At 44.4% G+C, this 18,713-nt stretch overlaps 2 protein-coding genes and 1 long non-coding RNA gene across 8 annotated transcripts in view; 2 read left to right on the plus strand and 1 right to left on the minus strand.

Annotated features, from left to right (window-relative positions):
- The window catches only part of LOC133511827 (glypican-6-like), a 103,828-nt gene extending 94,367 nt beyond the window's left edge, over positions 1-9,461 (plus strand). For all 4 annotated transcript variants that reach the window (XM_061840795.1, XM_061840796.1, XM_061840798.1 and 1 more), the window contains 3 exons: positions 3,872-4,008; positions 6,196-6,371; positions 9,109-9,461. In XM_061840795.1, the coding sequence (XP_061696779.1) occupies positions 3,872-4,008; positions 6,196-6,371; positions 9,109-9,314 (519 nt within the window). In that variant the 3' untranslated portion in view covers positions 9,315-9,461. The remainder of the gene's footprint in view (positions 1-3,871; positions 4,009-6,195; positions 6,372-9,108) is intronic.
- A 1,276-nt stretch (positions 9,462-10,737) lies between these two features.
- On the minus strand, positions 10,738-17,705 carry dct (dopachrome tautomerase). 2 transcript variants are annotated; one of them, XM_061840800.1, is made up of 8 exons: positions 17,267-17,705; positions 16,887-17,186; positions 15,870-15,970; positions 15,602-15,768; positions 15,354-15,533; positions 15,153-15,288; positions 14,873-15,074; positions 10,738-11,907 (listed from the first exon to the last, which is right to left on the minus strand). In XM_061840800.1, exons 1-8 carry the CDS (start codon positions 17,547-17,549, stop codon positions 11,735-11,737), a joined length of 1,542 nt encoding a protein of 513 aa, XP_061696784.1. In that variant the 5' UTR covers positions 17,550-17,705; the 3' UTR covers positions 10,738-11,734. The 2 variants fall into 2 exon arrangements, with proteins under 2 accessions (XP_061696784.1, XP_061696783.1); XM_061840799.1 differs by having other exon boundaries at positions 14,873-15,288.
- Positions 13,141-18,713, plus strand: part of LOC133511830 (uncharacterized) — a 98,083-nt gene continuing 92,510 nt past the window's right edge. For both annotated transcript variants that reach the window (XR_009798042.1, XR_009798043.1), the window contains exon 1: positions 13,141-13,309. This is a non-coding gene — a long non-coding RNA (uncharacterized LOC133511830). The remainder of the gene's footprint in view (positions 13,310-18,713) is intronic.

The raw sequence follows: 18,713 nt of genomic DNA on the forward strand, positions 1-18,713 counted from the left end.
CGAAGAGCAAAGAGAGAGGAGATGACGAGACACAATAGAGCCGTTGACGCTTTGTGACGGAATTGCTGCACTTTTTCTTTCTTACCTCAAAGGCGGAGTGGGAGTTGGACTTTTTTCATGTGCTCTTTGGATGAAAGCATAACTGCTGTCAATCGCCGCCTTTGAACAATGCTCGTGGGTCATAAAAGCAATTATGATCGAATATGATTGAACCCGTCGCTGTCGGTGCCCTAGCAAGCCTGTTGTTGTTGTTTTTGGTGTTTGAGGTCACTGCTCCTCATTATGAGCTGAAACTCATCCCAGCTGACTTTGTACAATAAAACGGGAACACCCAAGAGTTGTCGCCAGCCATTCAGGGCAAATTAAAAAAAAGCCATTCACGCTCACATTTTGAGGGATTGAATTAAGATAACGGCGCATGTTTTCAGAGGAAATGGAAAAGGAAAAGGGGGGAAAACGAGGTGCACGCTGTCAAAACGGGTGAACCGCACAAGAGGGCCGCAGATGAGATTTGAACCCAGAACCAATGCAGCCGTGCTCCTGCACGGTCCTGCACACCCCCGCTTTCCGCTAGGACACAGTGTCATCTAGTGGACATTCCCGGTAGCTGCAATCAGTTGGCCTCGCGCTTGTTATTATTTATTTATGGGCAATGTGCACTAAAGAGGGAGGGAGGCTGACCTTTCCCCGAAGCATCTTTATTGTTCTGTGAAAATGTTTTCCCTCCCGTATAAATGTCCCCCATGAATCATCCGATGCATAAGCGTTTTCCCTCAACGCCTGATTTATTCGCCGCTTAATCCGACTCGGAATATGTCGAGAAAAGGAAGAAATTTGATTTATCAGAGTGCAGGAAGTCCAATTAAAACAGTGAAATCATTTGTTGTTTTTTTTTTTTTTGTATTGTCTCTTTAATTTTACACCCAGCCACCAGACACTGAATCTATTACTGCTAATAATACAATTACCATTGCCACTAGTAATAATAATAACAATAATAACCTCACACTGCAGGGCCTCATCTTGTGTGAATCTGATCTGAATCTTGAATCATGTAAAATGATTCCAACGCAAAGAAATACGGAACTTATTAGCGTTCCAAACTTTACGTTGAGTCACCAAACTTGGCTGACAAAATTGCAAATGTGGTTTAGGGTTACCGAGAATTGTTTTCTATTTTTCATTTTTCTGAGAATCAGCTCAGGGTAAACTTGGCTTTTAAATTTCACGTTCCCAAGTGCAACAGACTTGAGAGGTTGACATTTCCAAGAATGTCGTTCTCTGACCTGCAGGCAAAGACGATCGCTCCTGTCTAGTATGGCAAAATTTCATAATCGGAGAAAATCTGTAAGGCAAATTCATATTTTGAATGGCCAAAATGATCCTTAAAATGGTTGCTTCATGCCAAATTAGCAAACAGTACTTCCTGTGTCTTCATAGCATGGATCCGTGAGCCTTATTTGGTCGTCTACTCATGATAGTCCATCCGTCAATTTTCTTAGCCGATTGTCCTCACAGGGGTCGCAGGGAGCGCTGGAGCCTATCCTGGCTGTCAACAGGCAGGAGGCGGGGTACACCCTGAACTGGTTGCCAGCCAATCGCAGCGCACATCATCGAGACAAACAGCCACACTCACAATCACACCTAGGGACAATTTAGAGTGTCCAATTAATGTTGCATGCTTTTGGGACGTGGGGGGAAACCGGAGAAAACCCACACAGGCACGGGGAGAACATGCAAACTCTACACCGGCAGGTCCGGTGTGACGGCCTCAGCGCTCCCTGTGCTGTGCTGCAAAGTCTCTTTATGAGTAATGCGCATGCGCGTATATTTTGTAAACATCCCCATCCATGCTTCAACATGTGCTATTTGACAACTTGGATGTCTCAGAAAGACAAACACAGTGAATTTACACATATGTGTATATTTTTTTTTTTTTTTTTTAAATCAACTTTTGTTTTCAGGTTTGGTTAGGTTATAACGTATGTTATCTCCCTCTATGTAGAAAAAGGGGAACTACGAGACCGGGAGATTTCCCAATAAGTGTCTATCTACCCAGAGTTCTCCTGTCAGTAACGCATGCGTATTCGTCACAAGGAGACTTTTCAGCACGGGGAAGCGCTCAGACCCTCACACCGGGATCGAACCCGGGACCTCAAAACCGTGAGGCCTACACTTTCCATCTGATCTACCTTGCTGCCCTCACGATAGTCATGCCTATCAAATGTCTGATAAAAATGGCTTCGGGGTGTGAATATTTCAAAAAACAATTCAGGGGCATAAAAGAATGATGACAAAGAAGCAAAGCAATTTCAAGAGGGGCCTTCACGGTGCATGTTGAAGCCATTAATGTGGCAAATAGTTTTCTGTGACTTCATTAAAATCTTCCAGAGTACTTACTTCCAGCAGCAGATTAAAACCAAATACGTTAATGCATTCCCATTAAGTATTTAGAGTGTTTACGCGTCTACACAGAGGCTCAATCATCCAAATGAAGCAACAATGAGGAAAAACACATCCCGAGCCGGGGCGGAGTTGACATATTTCTGCACATTTGCATCAGTAAAATGTAACTTTTCACTCTGGGTTCAATCCACATCTTTTCACGCGCCCCGCAGATGTCAAGTGACGTTAAGATAATCCTGAGCGAGCAAAGGATTTGTTAGTCCAACATCGCTCGATCGTCAGTGTGTGGCGGCGGAGTGCGGTGACCCTCTGGGCAGCATCAGCGCCGCCGAGGTGCCTTGGCATCGCTGTGACAGGATTAACACATCAAAAGCGCCGAGGAGGCCCACAGCGGCGCGGCGCTCTCAGCGCAGCACCTTTCATGTTCCGCTCAGGTTCGCCGCAATTTCACATGAGCCAACCTGCAACCCAGGCAATCCCCCCCCCCAAAAAAAAGAAGATAATAGGGCCTGCCTGCTTTTATCAGGCGTTCTCCTCAGCCCCCGCGAAATATGTCACATTTTTGTGTGCTTGATGAAAGTTTGGAGTTGAACACGTTTAAGTAAGAAAGCACATAATAAAGTCAGATCTGTGAGAATGTTTTGGAGTTTTTTCCCCCCCTCATTTTTGCCACCCTACCTGGCCTCATACATTCATATTTTGACTTAGCCCAACCCACTTTCTGGCCGGATTTTCGCCTTTTTCGGACAAAAGCAAAAATCCTGATGAGCTCAACTCAGGGCATCTTTTCTTTTCTTTCTCTTTTTGCCTAGCCCACAATACCCCGCTTATCCTCACAAGAGTCATGGAGCCTATCACAGCGGTCAACGGGCAGGAGGCGGGCTACACCCTAATTGCTTGCCAGCCAATCGCAGGGCACATCGAGACAAACAGCCGCACGCACACTCACACCTCGGTGCAATTTAGAGTCTTCAATTAATGTTGCATGTTTTGGGGATTTAGGAGGAAACCGGAGCACGGGGAGAACATGCAAACTCCACACAGGCGGGTCCGGGATCGAACGCGGGACCTCAGAACTGTGAGGCCAATGCTTTCCAGCTGATCCACCGTGGCGCCCGAGGAAGTCAAACTTTCTTAATAAATGTACATGTACTTTTTATTTTGGCAGAAAACCTCAACCAAAAATGCTGCATTCTTTCCTTGACTTTTTTTTTTTTAGTCCATAGGCCTTTTTTCTTCTTTTTTTTAAAATTGATCACTTTGTCCTTTATCTGAAAAAGTTGGAAGGGAAAACGGCAAGCTTTAAAGGTTAACGATGAACAAAAATCCAGTTCAAATTTTAGTGTTATTGTACAAGACTCCAAAGGGCCACATGACGGTGTGTAATGACCTACTAACTGTCACCGGCAACACTAAATTCTTTATTTCATGCCATTTATTCTCTCTCTCTTTCTCTCTCCTTTAGGTTGTTGACATAAAGGAGAAACTGAAGCAATCCAAGAGATTTTGGTCCGGTCTCCCTGAGGATATGTGCAGGGAGACCCGACTGGCCGCTGGGAACGCCTCCGATGAGCAGTGTTGGAATGGGCACACTAAGGGAAGGTAAAAGGTGTCCCTCAGGGCGACGGCGTCTGTAGTTTCGCCATTCGTGCTGCATTCAGCACTGCAGACTAGTAGGACATATCACACTTGGAGGCCTAAACCTCAAAACATTTATCCTGAATGAAGTCCAAATTCCATTATTGTTGTTTTTCCAATTTAGTAGTAGTAACAGTCACTTTTTAAAAGTTACATTTCACAATGATTTTATTGGTTGCAAACAAAATTCGACTCTGAACAACCGACTCTATCATCGGTTATCTGGTTAATCTGAAAATGAGGGTGTGAGCGGAGTTTCTCTGCAGAGGACTGGATTGCCGTAATACCCGGCCTACAGAGCGCACTTTCTTATAAGCCTCAGTACACAAAAAGTTAGCGTTAGCAACACTAGCGTTAAACCAAGGGTGCCCAGACTTTTTAACCTCCTTTTTTTTACCTTAACTTCACACATTACATGACAACAATACATTAATTTCTACTAGCATGTGAGATCATTTAGACCAGGGGTGCCCAGAGTTTTTTATCCCAAGATCTACTTTTCAAGCAGGCAGCCTCTCGTGAGCTACCTCCGACAGGGGTGGGAAGAGGGCGTTGATGATGCTCCCAAACCGTTTTAAGGTTAATGTTATGTTGCCTCCTATATTTCAAATACAGAATTAGCTTTTTTTGCACTGTCTGTGCTTTCATCCTGGATCAGGCTGTGCCAAGGTGGAATTTTAAAATGACACACCATCTCATCCTGCACTTTCTACTTTGGGTTCAGACCAGACCTTTCCAATCTCATCCAGTTTAACCACTTTTTCTTCAATTATTCACATACCCCAGCAGTCATTGCGTCTTAAAACAACAGCATTTCTTTTTGAACTTTCTCCAATAATATGGAAAGTAAACATAAGCAGCACGTTTAGCTCGTCTTTGCTCTACGTTGCCCAGACTGTGTTGCTAACTAAAAGCGCGGTGGTTGACGCTGTCATTATAAAACACATTAATGGGCTGCGTAAGTACTGTAACATTTGGAATTACGAGTTGTACATCTTTAAGAGCGGGTGGGGGTGTAAGGTAAACTAGAAAAAAGAGAGTGTAGCGGAGCAGCGGTCGTTGTTAGAGAAAGTTCCGTGTGCTGCCTAAAAGAAACCAGTGGCTTCTTCTTTTCATTTTTTACAGTACGTCAGTGAATTGTGCCGTTGGATGTAACAACCAGTCATCCCTCACTCAAAAATACCACAAACTGAATAGCTGTATGTTATACTTTAAATTTGCATTGGATTATTATTTTTTTGCACGCGACGCAGAATATCTGCGAAGAGACTGCATCAGCGGTGCACAATTGCGCACACGCGCAATTTAGAGGGAACATTGACTGACGTTTTTTTGGCACGCCGTCCTACGATCGACGCATTGAGCACCCCTGCGTTAAACTCTTTTTGTATACCGAGGCTTACAACCAGGGGTGCTAACGCTAGCGCCGCATAAACCGCAGGGTTGAAAGCATGTGAAAAAAGTCGCGGCCTGTAGGCCAGAAATTATGGTATGCAGGTCATATCTTCAGAATTTGGCGATGTAGCATGTAAGCTTCACTGCCAAGCTTAATCTCGCACAGGCGAAACATGCGTTAGCTAGCACGGCTTGTATTATTTTATATTCAAAATGAAACATTGCATTCAGTGCATGTATTGTATCTGTAATAGTATGTAAAACGTTTTTGTGATATATGAACATTTTCATCTCGCAACAATCACCCTCAATTTCTAAACCAATTACCGACGCCATCCAAGCTGTCATTTGTGTTTATTATCCCGTCTGACCTGGGTGCTCTTCCGCAGGGGAACAAATGCTGTTCTGACAAGAAAGAAGTGCAATGAATCGCACCCCAAAAAAAAAAAACACGCGCAGACTACCACTTTATCAAAAAGCCAGCAGCTGTCTGAAGTTCTGAATGTTATTTATTTTATTTTTTTATTGATTGGATGGAATGTTGTTGCCATCCTTTATCTTCAGACACAGAAGCAACTTGTGTGAGATTGGCTCATCACGAGATAATGCTCTCCTCTTTCTCGTTCAGCTTTCGCAAGACGTCTTTGTGCGTTCGAGAGCGATACGTCTGTCTAGACTGCGCACGACGACTGGAAAATATGCTTTGCCCCCCCTGAGGAAGACGCACACCCGGTTTGTTTTATCCTTCCCAAAAAGGTATTTCCCGGAAGTGGTGATGGACGGACTGACCAACCAGGTCAACAACCCCGAGGTCAACGTGGACATCACCCGTCCGGACACGCTCATCCGCCAGCAGATTATGGCTCTCCGAGTCATGACCAACAAGCTGAAGAACGCCTACAACGGCAACGATATCTACTTTCAGGACTCAAGTGAGTTATGGATTGTGTTTTTTTTTTTTTTTTTTCCTTTCTCAGCTCATTAACGCTGCTCCTATTTTACCGTACACACGTAGGTTTGCCTTTGGGCAGTTTTTGTTATTAGCTGGTAAGTTTTCTTTCCTACATTGCTCGCGGTCGTGGCACGTTGCCAATTTTAAAATTAAATACCGGTGAGGGACTAATAGCGCTGGTAGTGTAATTGCAAGTATTGATTACAGAATGTTAAGGTTGAAGCCGGCAGCTCATCTCTGCATCCATCCATCAGTTTGTATCGTTCAGTGTGAGCTGCAACCTATTCGAGCTGACTTTGGATGAGAGGCAGGGTACACCCTCGACTTGTTACCATTCCGCGCAGGAGTGCTCAATGCGAGGCAGCCTTGATCGATCGCGGGACGGCGTGCGGAAAAAAAAGACGTCAGCCAATGTTCCCTCTAAACTGCAAGCGTGTGTAATTGTGCTCCGCTCATGCAGTCTCTTCGCATATACTCTGCGTTGCGCGCAAAAAAAAGTAATAATCCAATGCAAATTGAAAGTAGAACATACCACTATTCAGTTTGTGGCATTTTGCAATGTTATTCAACGAGTGTGGGATGACTTGTTCTTACATCCAATGGCACAATTCACATACGTACTGTAAAAAAAATGAAAAGAAGAAGCCACTGGTTTCTTTTAGGCAGCACACGGAAGTTTCTCTAACGTCGACCACTGCTCCGCCACACTTTTTTTTTCCTAATTTATTTTACACCCCCCCCTCTTAAAGACAGACACTCATAATTCCAAATGTTACAGTACTTACTGTACACAGGCCATCAATGTGTTTTATAATGACAGCGTCCACCACCGCTGCTTTAGTTAGCAACACAGTCCGGGCAACGTAGAGCAAAGATGAGCTAGACATGCTGCTTTTGTTTACTTTTATATTATTATTTATGTTATATTATATCATATAACAGCGTACACTGAACCCTTTCAATTGTTGTAGAAATCAATACGTCGAATGCGTTTTATCGTTATCACTATCTTTGTCTAAATCAGGGGTGCTCAATACGTCAATCCATAATTCGTGATCAGGCTTCCACCGCGGGTTGCGTACGCAGGAGGCGTACAGCTGAGTCAACTACGTCAATCCTGTGACATCATCGCAGCGAGTCAGGATGTCGTTCGCCTGTGAGTTGTGGCGAGAAGAGTGGTAGATATTTGGCGCATGGTAGAGCGCTGGGCAAATGCGTTTTTTGTTTTTTTTTTATTTCATCAAGGTGCAGGCAGACTCGTTGGACATAATCATATCATATAACAGCGTACACTGAACCCTTTCAATTGTTGTAGAAATCAATACGTCAAATGCGTTTTATCGTTATCATTATCTTTGTCTAAATCAGGGGTGCTCAATACGTCGATCGCGGTTGACTGGTCAATCGCGAAGCAGTCTTGGTCGATCGCAGGACGGCGTGCCAAAAAAAATGGCGTCAGCCAATGTTCCCTCTAAACTGTTCACGTGCGCAATTGTGCACGGAACTTTAACAACTGCTGCTCCATTCCTAGCTTACCTTACCCCCCCCCCCCACCCCTAATGACATACACTCATAATTCCACATGTTACAGTACTTACGCAGCCCATCAATGTGTTTTATAATGACAACGTCCACCCCCTCTGCTTTGGTTAGCAACACAGTCTGGGCAACGTAGAGCAAAGACAAACTAGACATGCTGCTTATGTTTACTTTTGATCTTAATGGAGAAAGTTAACAAAAAAAAAAAGAAATGCTATTGTTTAAAGATGCAGTGGCTGTCGGAGAATGTGAATAATTGAAGAAAAAGTGGTTAACTGGATGAGATTTTCTCTTTTCCGAGTGGGAAAGGTCTGGTCTGAAGTCAACGTAGAACGTGCAGGATGAGATGGTGTGTAATGTTAAAATTCCACCTTGGCACAGCCTGATCCAGGATGAAAGCACGGACGATACAGTGCATAAAAAAGCCAATTCTGTATTTTAAATATAGGAGGAAAAAGCATTTTAACCCATTCGTGGGCAGCGTCCCATTTTTGGGATTTTTTACGCATTACGTCCTTCAGTATATCACAATATCTAAGTGTTTTAATTTGAAGCCTTAACTTCGTATCAGGAGAGGATAACTCATCGGTCAAAGTTAGCGGTTAGATTTTTGGGACAAGATTATAAATCAACTTAACTTTACTTATCATATAACTTAACCATAAACGAAAAAGAAGTCTTATTTCCTTGATTCTGGCCTGTTAGGAGACTTTTATCTCAATTGGGCAAAAAATTGCCATGATTGGGATAAAATGGTCTGGGAGCATCATCATCATCATCATCACCCGCCATTGGCTGCTTGAAAAGTAGATCTTGGGGTAAAAAAAAGTCTGGGCACCCACCGGGTTATTGGAATGTTGCCGCACATCGAAATAGCCATCCATCCATTATACTGTATGAGCGGCTTATCCTCACAAGAGTCGCGAGAGTGATGTAGCTAATCCCAGCTATTTGAGGGCAGGAGGCGGGGAACACCCTTGAACTGGTTGCCAGCCAATCGCAGGGCACATGGAGACAGACACCACTTGCAATCACACCTACGAGCAATTTAGAGTCTTCAATCATTGCAATTTTTTTAGATGTGGCGGGAAACCGGAATACCCAGACAGGGACAAGGAGAACATGTACATTTTTTTGGTGTTGATTATAGCATGATTTATGAACCCCCTCGTGTTTAGGCGATGAGGGCAGCGGTTCAGGCAGCGGAAGCGGCTGCACGGAGGCCTGCCCCACGGAGGCGGACGAGGCCGCCCCCGAAGCCCCGGTCGTGGAGGCCGACCGCAGGGGTCCGGTGGACGGCGCTTCTTCACCCCCCGAGGCCCACGCGGGCCTTGTGACCGCTTTGGCCCTCTCGGCTGTGCTGCTCCAGGTACAGCGGAGATAATGCAGGGGAAAGCGGCTCAGGGGTGAGCGTCGCCGGACACTATTCAGGCTGACGAGGTCAAAGTCAGTCACGCGTCGATTTTTCCCACCTTCCCAAAGAATGCACATCCACTGACGTGATACTTCACCGCATCGTTCCTCTGTCCGACCCTATGAACTCTGCTGGAGAGATTAAAACTATTTTTATCAAACAAAAAAAAAAATAATAATAACTTTGCACATATGTCAGGCAGTCATGCCTGTCACCATGTGCAAGAATATAGCACGCACTTTTGATTGTTTTGACAGTTTGTGTTCATGAAAAATGTGTGTGTGTGTGTGGTGTGTGTGTGTGTGTGTGTGTGTGTGTGTGTGTGTGTGATTGTGTGCGTCTGTGTGCGCGCGCAAGTTCATCAATTCCTTTAAAATATCCTTATTGATGACTCATAAGTGGTACAATTATGTTAAATGTAATGTTCGAATCTAATTCAAAGGAATTAATGGAAGACCCGACAGGGGCATAGAGTTTAACTTGTAACTTAATTTGCCAGAAAATCATCAGTACTAATGTTTTTTTTTTTCATGTTACTTAATTGCTCTTTTTTTTTAATATTCATCTATCATATTCTTACAATAATTTCAATTATGTCTTAATAGTCATAGTCAGTCCTCATGCTGACTAATCATTTAAAATGGGGGGAAAAAAAGATATTGTATGCTTTCATTTGCCTCGCGACAGATTAATTAATGTTCTGCAAAATGCTTTATAATGTTTTAATATTAGCAATGTGGAGAGGAGAGCAGATGTGCCACCACTGGCATTTTGGATTTGTTCACAAGCCCAACTGTTGTTAGTGTATTTGTATCAAAAGTACAAGCATTGTGTCCATAAATGACCATATCCGGATCTATAAGTAAAAGTCACAAAAATGCCCCCTGGGAAAAAAAAAAAAAAAAAATCACAAAAGTACTTTATGAATTCTGAAAGTGTGCCATTTCTATAGCCGCCCTTGCACAATAATGTGAGGGGGATTATTAAGGAGAGCGCGTGTGCGTCAAAATGCAAAGAAAAGACGACCCCCCCCCCAACCCCCGAACGCGTTTTGCGGAGCCCGAACGTCGGCGCGCAGGCGGCCTGGATTGGCGACCACAGTCACCTGTGAAATGAGAATCCGTGGAGAGTGGAAAGCGGACAGGCCTGAATGCGTCTCGGCGACGGAGCGGATTGCCGAGGGGCTCGGTCGGGGGCAAAAGCGGCCTCTGAAAGCTCGTGTTATTCATTTCAAAACATATCAGCAAGGACTTGTACACTCTGCAATTCAAAATTGTATAATGAACAGTGCTCTTATGTTTTGTATCGTCAAACTTTTAATGGTAATACTTTTGCAATAAAATGGTATTGGGGGGGGGGTTGAAATGCTTCAAGTCGCTTTTTTATTTTACTTTCCATCACTGCATTGTTGTATGAACAAACTTTCAAATGAACTTGGTTTGAATTTGATTTCAAGCAGATGAGAAAATATGCCTTACAATGCAACTAAAGCCGATTGCAGTCAATGTTTTTTTTTGTACTGTTCTTAAGAATAAATATTTGTTAAAAAAAAACAATACAATAGCATCTCATTTGTCGTGACTGGGATGACAAACTTCTTTTCCAAATAGTCGATGATGTATGTCACAGGTGTCAAACTCAAGGCCCGGGGGCCAGATCTGCTCTGCTGTGTGGTTTTATGTGGCCCGCGAAGGCGAATCGTGTATATCAATTTCCATGACTTTTGTGATAATCTGTAACAAAATTTCAAATTGTCATATCATACATGATAAAGTTGAGATATTGCAAGCATTTTTGTGTTACCAAACATGAGCAATATTTGAAAAATCCATTCCGCTTGAATTCTGGTTCAAAACTGGTTCATAAATTTCATCTGTAAATATCATGAGGCCAAAGATTTTCATAACGGCCCTCCGAGAGAAATCGTAACTACAATGTGGCCCGCGACAAAAAAATGAGTTTGACACCCCTGATGTACGTTGACAGGCAGAATAATTAAACGTTCTTCCAAAAGATGGCGGAAAGCGCAAATCACCACCATAGGCATTTATGCAATAGAATAAGAGCTTTTAGTTCAATTCAACAGGCCCAGATCTCACACCGTCTAAATCAATTTGTGAGTACATTTACAATATGGATTTTAGTATTTTGTGACATTGATCTGCAACAGGGTTTGGGAACCTTGTTCCTATCAGGCAAGGGTGCATTTATTGCAATTTTATCTGCCGGTAATATTTTAGCGCCGGATCAAGTGGTCTTTCTGGCCTAAAACACAGCCCCGATGACTGAGGTTCCCCATTCCCGATGGACACGATTAATACTTCCTTGTTTCGTGCAGGCCTCGATAACACGGGTTTCATTTCACTGCGGCCCTGCAACCCAATAGGGATCTAAGCTTCCTCTGTGTACTTCCGATGTGTGAAGTCTGCTTTTATCAGGGGTTCAAAGCCCGTGTTTCTACGCTGTCGTAGGTAGAGCACGAAGATAAGTAGGAGCGCCATGAGCCCGATGAAGACTCCCCCGAGGGTGGATCCCAGCACAAACACGGACGATCCTCCCGCATCTGGAAGACAAAGGACAAGACAAACTTTATATCAATGGAAATTTCATGCTGAAAATTGTGTTTGTTCCATGTCCTGATGGGGTCGTCGACGGGGTACACCCTGGACTGGTCACCAGCAAATCGCAGTAGTTAGTGGTTTGAATGTTTGCCCGACAGTTCTGAGGTCAGGCGTTAGGCGTCTGTGAAATCTGTTCCAGGATTTACTCTCGCCCGATCAGCTTTAATAAACTTCAGCTCACCAACTATACTAACGCCGACAAGCATTACAGACAAAGGATGGACATATCCATCCATCCATGATCTACCGCTTTTTCGTGGGGGAAGTAGCTTTAGCAGGGGTACCCACACTTCCCTTTCCCCAGCCACTTCTTCGAGCTCTTCCGGAGGGATCCAGAGGCGTTCCCAAACTAGCCGAGAGACATTCTCTCTCAAACGTGTCCTGGGTCGTCCTCGGGGTCTCTATCAGGTGGGAAATGCCCGGAACACCTCACCAGGAAGGCATCCGGATCAGATTCCCCAGCCACCTCATCTGGCTCCTCTCAATGCGGAGGAGCAGCGACTCGACACTGATCCCCTCCCTGATGACTGAGCTTCTCACCCTATCTCTCAGGGAGATCCAGATACCCTGTGGAGGAAACTCATTTCGAGCGCTCGTATCCGGGATCTTGTTCTTTCGGTCAAGACCCACAGCTCATGCCCACAGGTGAGGGTAGCAACGTAGATCGACTGGTAAATTGAGAGCTCTGCCTTTCGACTTAGCTCCCTCTTTACCACAACGGACCGATAGAAAGCCCGCATCGCTGCAGACGCCGCACCGATCCATCTGTCGACCTCCCGCTCTGTTTTTCCCTCACTCGTGAACAAGACCCCCAAGATACTTGAACTCCTCCAACTGGGGCAGGATCTCATCACTGACCTTGCCCGCCAGGACTCCTTCTTTTGGACATATACAGCACATTTGTTTTGTAAAGCGTATCATTGTCGCTTGAGAATTGCATCGCACTATAGCATGGTGTCTAATATTTTTTCTCTCATAGTCAGACACAAATTATAATAACCTCATATGACCAAGAAGTGACAACTACAGCTAAAAATTGTACTGGATTCAGAAAGTGTAAGAGAGACAGAGAGTCGCTTTTGTAACAGTTTTTGTAGTGGATGTATGTGAACAACCAAATGTTTGAGAAAACATGGAACGACCTCTCCAACATGGCCGCGTTGTAGGCACGTTGCACAACCAGGTTGCTTAGCACGACGGCCTTTCATATCTATGTCCACAAGTGGAAACGAGACTTGGGAGATTGTCCAACGCTAATGGATGTTGGTTCGAACTCCCTGACTGCACCAGTGGATATACCTGCACGTGGCTGCTCCCGGGAAACTTGTCAAGCATTTATGCACGGTAGGAAGTGGTTTATATAGTTTATATTCTTTGTAATGTGTAACGTCATCACGACGCTTCGTGGAGTGCGTGTCAAAAAAAAAAAAAATGAGAAAAGTGTTGCACGTATCTTTTTTTTTTTTATTTATTTTTACGGTACAGTAAGAAAACGCATAATAAATGCTTGGATTTTATGTAAGCAGGTTAAAATAACAAAAATTAAAATACCCACCCCCCGCCTTTTTATTTATTTATTTTCAGAAAATCAAACTTCACCAGTCATTTTTTTTTTTTTTTTGGCAAATAAGTGGTTTTTAGTGCAACAGTAAAACAACAGAACGGTTTTAATCAAACACTTTAAGCAAAAGTGCGTTTTCTTTCTTCAATCTAATTTTTAAAATGTATTTCAGCTGTCATATATGGTTCGCCATGTGATTTGCTCGCCAGCAGGTGAGCTGCACCGATTAAGTGTCCAGTACTTCTCATCATTTTACACAATTCCCCGTGCAGTTAGTTATGAAAAGTAATCGAGTAACAATTGTAGCAAGCGTTTTTAGGCAAAAAAAAAAAAAAAAAAAAAAAAACCAATAAAAATGAGATGGCAGGCTAAATTTGGTCTGCGGGCCTTAATTTTGACACCTGTGCATTACGGCTTGCACTGATGAGATTAACATGTCGATCGAACTTTTATGCAGTTATGAATTACAACCGCATATATCGTGATACTTCAGGTCAGCGTGCATCAATTTTTATTTTTGTGTTGTATGTTGTTTAAAATACCAATTCCCTGGTTAAAAAAAAAAAAATCCATGAAATTCTATAGAAATCTATATGTTGGCAATATATATTTCTATAGAAATCTATAGAATTTGGCTGTAATTTTCTATAGAAATTCTATAGGACTTGGGTCCTAAAGTTCTACAGAAATGTTTTTAGCTAGGTTTCGTGAAAAGTGGCATGCATTTATCCGAGTTGCAACAATAATAAAATAATGTAATGACATGACATCCATGTTCCGATCCAACTCCCTAAAATCTGATCTTTATGTCAGGTTATAATTTATTATTTTGAACTTTTTGCACCTGAGTAAAAGGGACGATGCATGACATAAAGCAAGTATCTCACTCCACTTGTATCTGTCAGTTTGATTTCTTATGAGTCAAATAATTATGAAATAAAAAATACATCCTTAGTAGCGATGCACGGTGGATAAGATGGCAAAGTTTTGGCCTCACAGTTCTGAGGTCACGGGTTCCATCCTGGACCCGCCTGTGTGGAGTTTTTGCATGTTCTCACCGCGCCTGCGTGGGTTTTCTTCGGGCACTCCAGTTTCCTCCCACACCCCAAAAACATGCAACATTAATCGGACACTCTAAATTGCCCCGAGGTGTGATTTTGAGTGGGGCTGTTTGTCTCAACGTGCCCTGCGATTGTCTGGCTACCAGTTCAGGCCAAACCCCGCTTCCTGCCCGTTGACAGCTGGGATAGGCTCCAGCACTCCCCGCGACCCTCGTGAGGATAAGCGGCAAAGAACATGGATGGACGATGGATGGATTTAAACTCGGGCATTGACCACTGTCTTACCTTCAAAGGCAACGGCGTAGGAATACCCAAGTTGCTCTGATGTAATGTAGAGCTCCTCATTGGTGATTGGGGGAAAGAACGGAACCATGTTGTAGTCCCGGTTGTGACCGATGGGGGCCATTTCATCTGGGAAGCTGGCGTTGGATGGGACGAACCTCCTCATCCACTCGTCGAAAATGGCATCAGTGAATGCGTGGAGAACCTGAAAGGGAAAATAATCAGAATTCAAAACACCCGAGAGTTCGCGTTTTGGTTGGAACTTGTGAAATTCGACCCCTACCAGGAAGATCGGGTCGTTGGCTGCGGAGTGAGGCAACGAGCTGGTGCCGTTAAGCAAGGCGTGGACCAGGTTGTGAAGATTATTGACCGTTTCATCCAGTTCGCCGTCTGGTTTATCGTAGCCTTCCAAGGCGTTTCTGTGCAGGTAAACCGTTGGTGAACGACGTGCCGCGCAGTCGCGTATGGTTAAAATGTGGTCTACCGAAAACTGAAGGAAGAGTTGGTGAAATACGGAGGGCTGTCAAAGTCTCGGATGCCGAGGCAGCTGCGAACATCGCTCATGGTGGGCAAAGTCATGTTGGCGCCTCTCATCGCCCCCCTCTGAATCAAACCCTCGTTGGTGCCGTTGCAAAGCGTCACCAGGCGGTTGTAGTCATCCAAACTAGAACGAGGAGCACAATTCTGGCAACCACGCCGCATTTACACCCCCCCCCCCCTTCCTCGACAGACCTGTTACACACCACCCCCCAGTTGGAGAATCTGGATTGGTTACTGATGAGGGAGGGGTTGTCTGGGTTTCGGCCTCCCAGCAGAGCGTCTGTGCACACGTCGCAATCGGTTTGCCCCGTGGCGAAGTTCCAGTAAGGGACTGCAAAGTTCTCATTGCCGGTCAACCTCTATGGGAAACGGACATTTATTGGGATTGTTAGGATTATTGTAGAAGGAGCAGATACTACGTATCTTTTGTGTTTGTTTCTTATTTAGATGGGCCGCATACCTGAAGGTCTCTTTCCAAACTGAGGAGGTGGTACCTGTGCCAGGTGATGAACGCAGGTCCTTTGTGTGAGAAATCAATGGCTTTGAATGGGCGACCGGGACCTATTAGGAAAGACTTTTTTTAAAGTGACATATTCGGAATTAATAGGATTTTAAAAAAAAGTTATTATAAAAACCGATGGCGATGAAATGTAATTCAAAATTTCAACGCTGACATTAGCTCCTTGGTTTCTGTGCTCAGAAACGAATCGATATTAATCTAACCAATGGCCAAGAACGGTTTAATCGTAATCACTTATTACGCTTACTTATTTGTTGCAATCGACACATCGATTGAAAGGTTTATGTTAGGACAGCAACCTGCGCTAATACCCGGTTCCAGGAACTGCCTTAAATTGAGTTGTTTTTCTACCAGGGTTCAGTCTTGTGTGACTAGCCAAAACGGAGTTGTTGTTTTTTAGCAGTCACCTGTCTTGAGTGTCCAGTCAGAACAGGGGTGGTTCTCAGCAGACTCAACAGCCTTGGGTGTCTAGTCACATCAGTTAGATCCTGTTTTAAGATTTGTCCGTCAACGACGGCTTTCCAACATTGCCAAAATAATCTTTTCTGCTTTCACACACACACACACACACACACACACACACACACTCTGTGTCGGACTACAGCCTTTGCCTGTGTCACACTGTGTGTCAGAGAGTGCTCTGTTCATTAAACTTCGAAGTGTTTGTCACATTTCACACCTTTGGAGTTCAATTATTGACCGAACCTGGAATTGGACGAACACGCGGAAGGACCCCAAAAGGACCTCCTTCCATCACCATTTACTAATTTTCATAAAGATAACAGAAATGTTATTGGAGCTTCACAAACCAAGAAGTTCAGTAACTGTTCATTCAATTTTTATGGACTATCTTGCTCTGGCTAGCTAATCATCCCATAATCATTGCATAATTTATCTCATCAATGTTTTTAAACTTAAGCATTCCGACGTGAAGGATGACTCTTTACGACGCTTTACCAAGTAGAGTATCTCGGACAGAGTAGTAGTGCTGCCACACGAAGAAGTCGTAGATGGAGATGTTGGCAAACTGGGGCTCGGTTCCGTTTGGTCCCAGGAGGCCCAGCCAGTGCTGCGTGGCGATCATGTAATCTGGGTGGATGGTGGTTTTAGCCAGTTGCAGGGCGTCCAAGAACTCCTGCAGCTCCACAGAGGTCAGCGTGTGGATGTCCTTTCGGATGACGGGAGCTTTTCTCTGGTTGCAGTTTGGTCCGGTCCAACCAAATTTGCACCTCCCGCAGTCGTAGCCCGCAAAGTTACCTAAAACGCAGATCGAGTTAGCTACCCGTGGTTCTGGTCTGATTGGCTTCGTCAAATAGTTGCCACTGTACACGACTCACCACTACACCTGCAAGTCTGGTTGAAGAATTTGGTGGGCCACCTCTCCCGGTCATCGACGTTCCTGAGCCTATACGGTCCTCCCCAAGGTTTGGTGTCGACCCGGACTGCGGTGCAGTTTCCTCTCCCCGTCAGGGTGCCGCATACGTTTGCAGGATCGGAACCCAAGGCAGGGCAGCACTGCTTGGACAGGATCCCCTCCACGGTGCAGCACGCTCGCGGGAACTGAGCCTCCCCAGGTCGCAGAAATAAGCAAAAAACGCTGAAAAGTAGTATGTTCGTCATTTTCCACCCGCTTGTTTATTCCGGTCAGTGGCGAAAAATCGTCTCGTCGATGAACGGGTAATTTCGTTCCTCCCTTCCTGTCTGTGTGTATTTTGAAATTAGATACAGAGAAAGTTGGTGGGAATGGCACTTGAAGTCAAATCATCTTGTGTTCCAGTCGGTTTCACGCACATTAAGGACGGCGCTGTTTTGTGTTGTGGCTTTTAGTAGAGCTGGGTGGGGATTAGGCCAGCCGGTCTTGTGACTATCACCTGACAGCCGAGTCGAGAGGCCGGACTTGAGAGGTGAACCGAGAAACATGTTTGCCCGGAGGGGGGGGGGCGTTAGGCCTAAGACTTTAATTCACTCCATCAAGACTATATTCATTAGGTTCTCTGGGAATTTGAAGCAGATTATGGTTTTAGCTTGCAAAATATAACATTAAGTGGGTTAGCATAAGTGCACAAAACAACATAACTAGCCACATCCATTCATATTCTTCCGCACAAAAACAACGGCATAATTTTATGAGCAACTGTTGTCAATTCATAGAAAAACCACCACGATATCTTCGGGCCAGGAGAGACTTTTATGTGAATCTTTCCTTTGTTTTTCGATGATGCACGAGGCATATCGCGCAATTCATGTGATCGCTACGTGACAATGCCGCTCTAACCTCAATGGAACACTTTCCTGTAGTGTTTGGAGCCGGGGCTGGCATTCTCCGTCGCTTGCAATAATTAATTGCAATATTTTGCCAATGGTAACGATAGTTCATCAATGAAACGATCAGCACGTCAGCGTTGATTTCATGAGATCCAGGCAAGTAAATGGCAACAACCTCAGTGACGAGAGGCAGACGGGGTCACGCCTGTACTGACCCCCGCCCCCGCCTCAGGAACAGTTTTAGTGTTTTTGAAACTGTAACATTTTCAAACCGCCGTATACCTTGAAACCGATAAGCAGCCCAGGCCCAACAGAAACATTTTCAGTGCTTGTTTGGATTAGATTACGGTGGGTTGAGTGTGTCGAGCGCTGGTGTCAAACTCAAGGTCAGGGGCCCAGATCCGGCCCACCACATGATTCTATGTGGCCCGCAAAGGCAGATCATCTATGTCAACTTCTGTGATTCTTGTTCATATGTGTTCCAAAATTTTAAATTGTCACATCATAATTCATAATGTT

Source organism: Syngnathoides biaculeatus, chromosome 14 (genome assembly GCF_019802595.1).
Source record: "Syngnathoides biaculeatus isolate LvHL_M chromosome 14, ASM1980259v1, whole genome shotgun sequence".
NCBI lineage: Eukaryota > Metazoa > Chordata > Actinopteri > Syngnathiformes > Syngnathidae > Syngnathoides > Syngnathoides biaculeatus.

Excerpts from the sequence above, each read along its gene's own strand:
- dct (XM_061840799.1), bottom strand. The coding sequence starts at position 17,549 with ATGACGAACATACTACTTTTCAGCGTTTTTTGCTTATTTCTGCGACCT. Across the intron at positions 15,971-16,886 it reads TGTCCGAGATACTCTACTTG|GTCCCGGTCGCCCATTCAAA; the intron begins GTAAAGCGTCGT and ends CTTTCCTAATAG. Across the intron at positions 15,534-15,601 it reads TGGGGGGTGGTGTGTAACAG|TTTGGATGACTACAACCGCC; the intron begins GTCTGTCGAGGA and ends TCCTCGTTCTAG.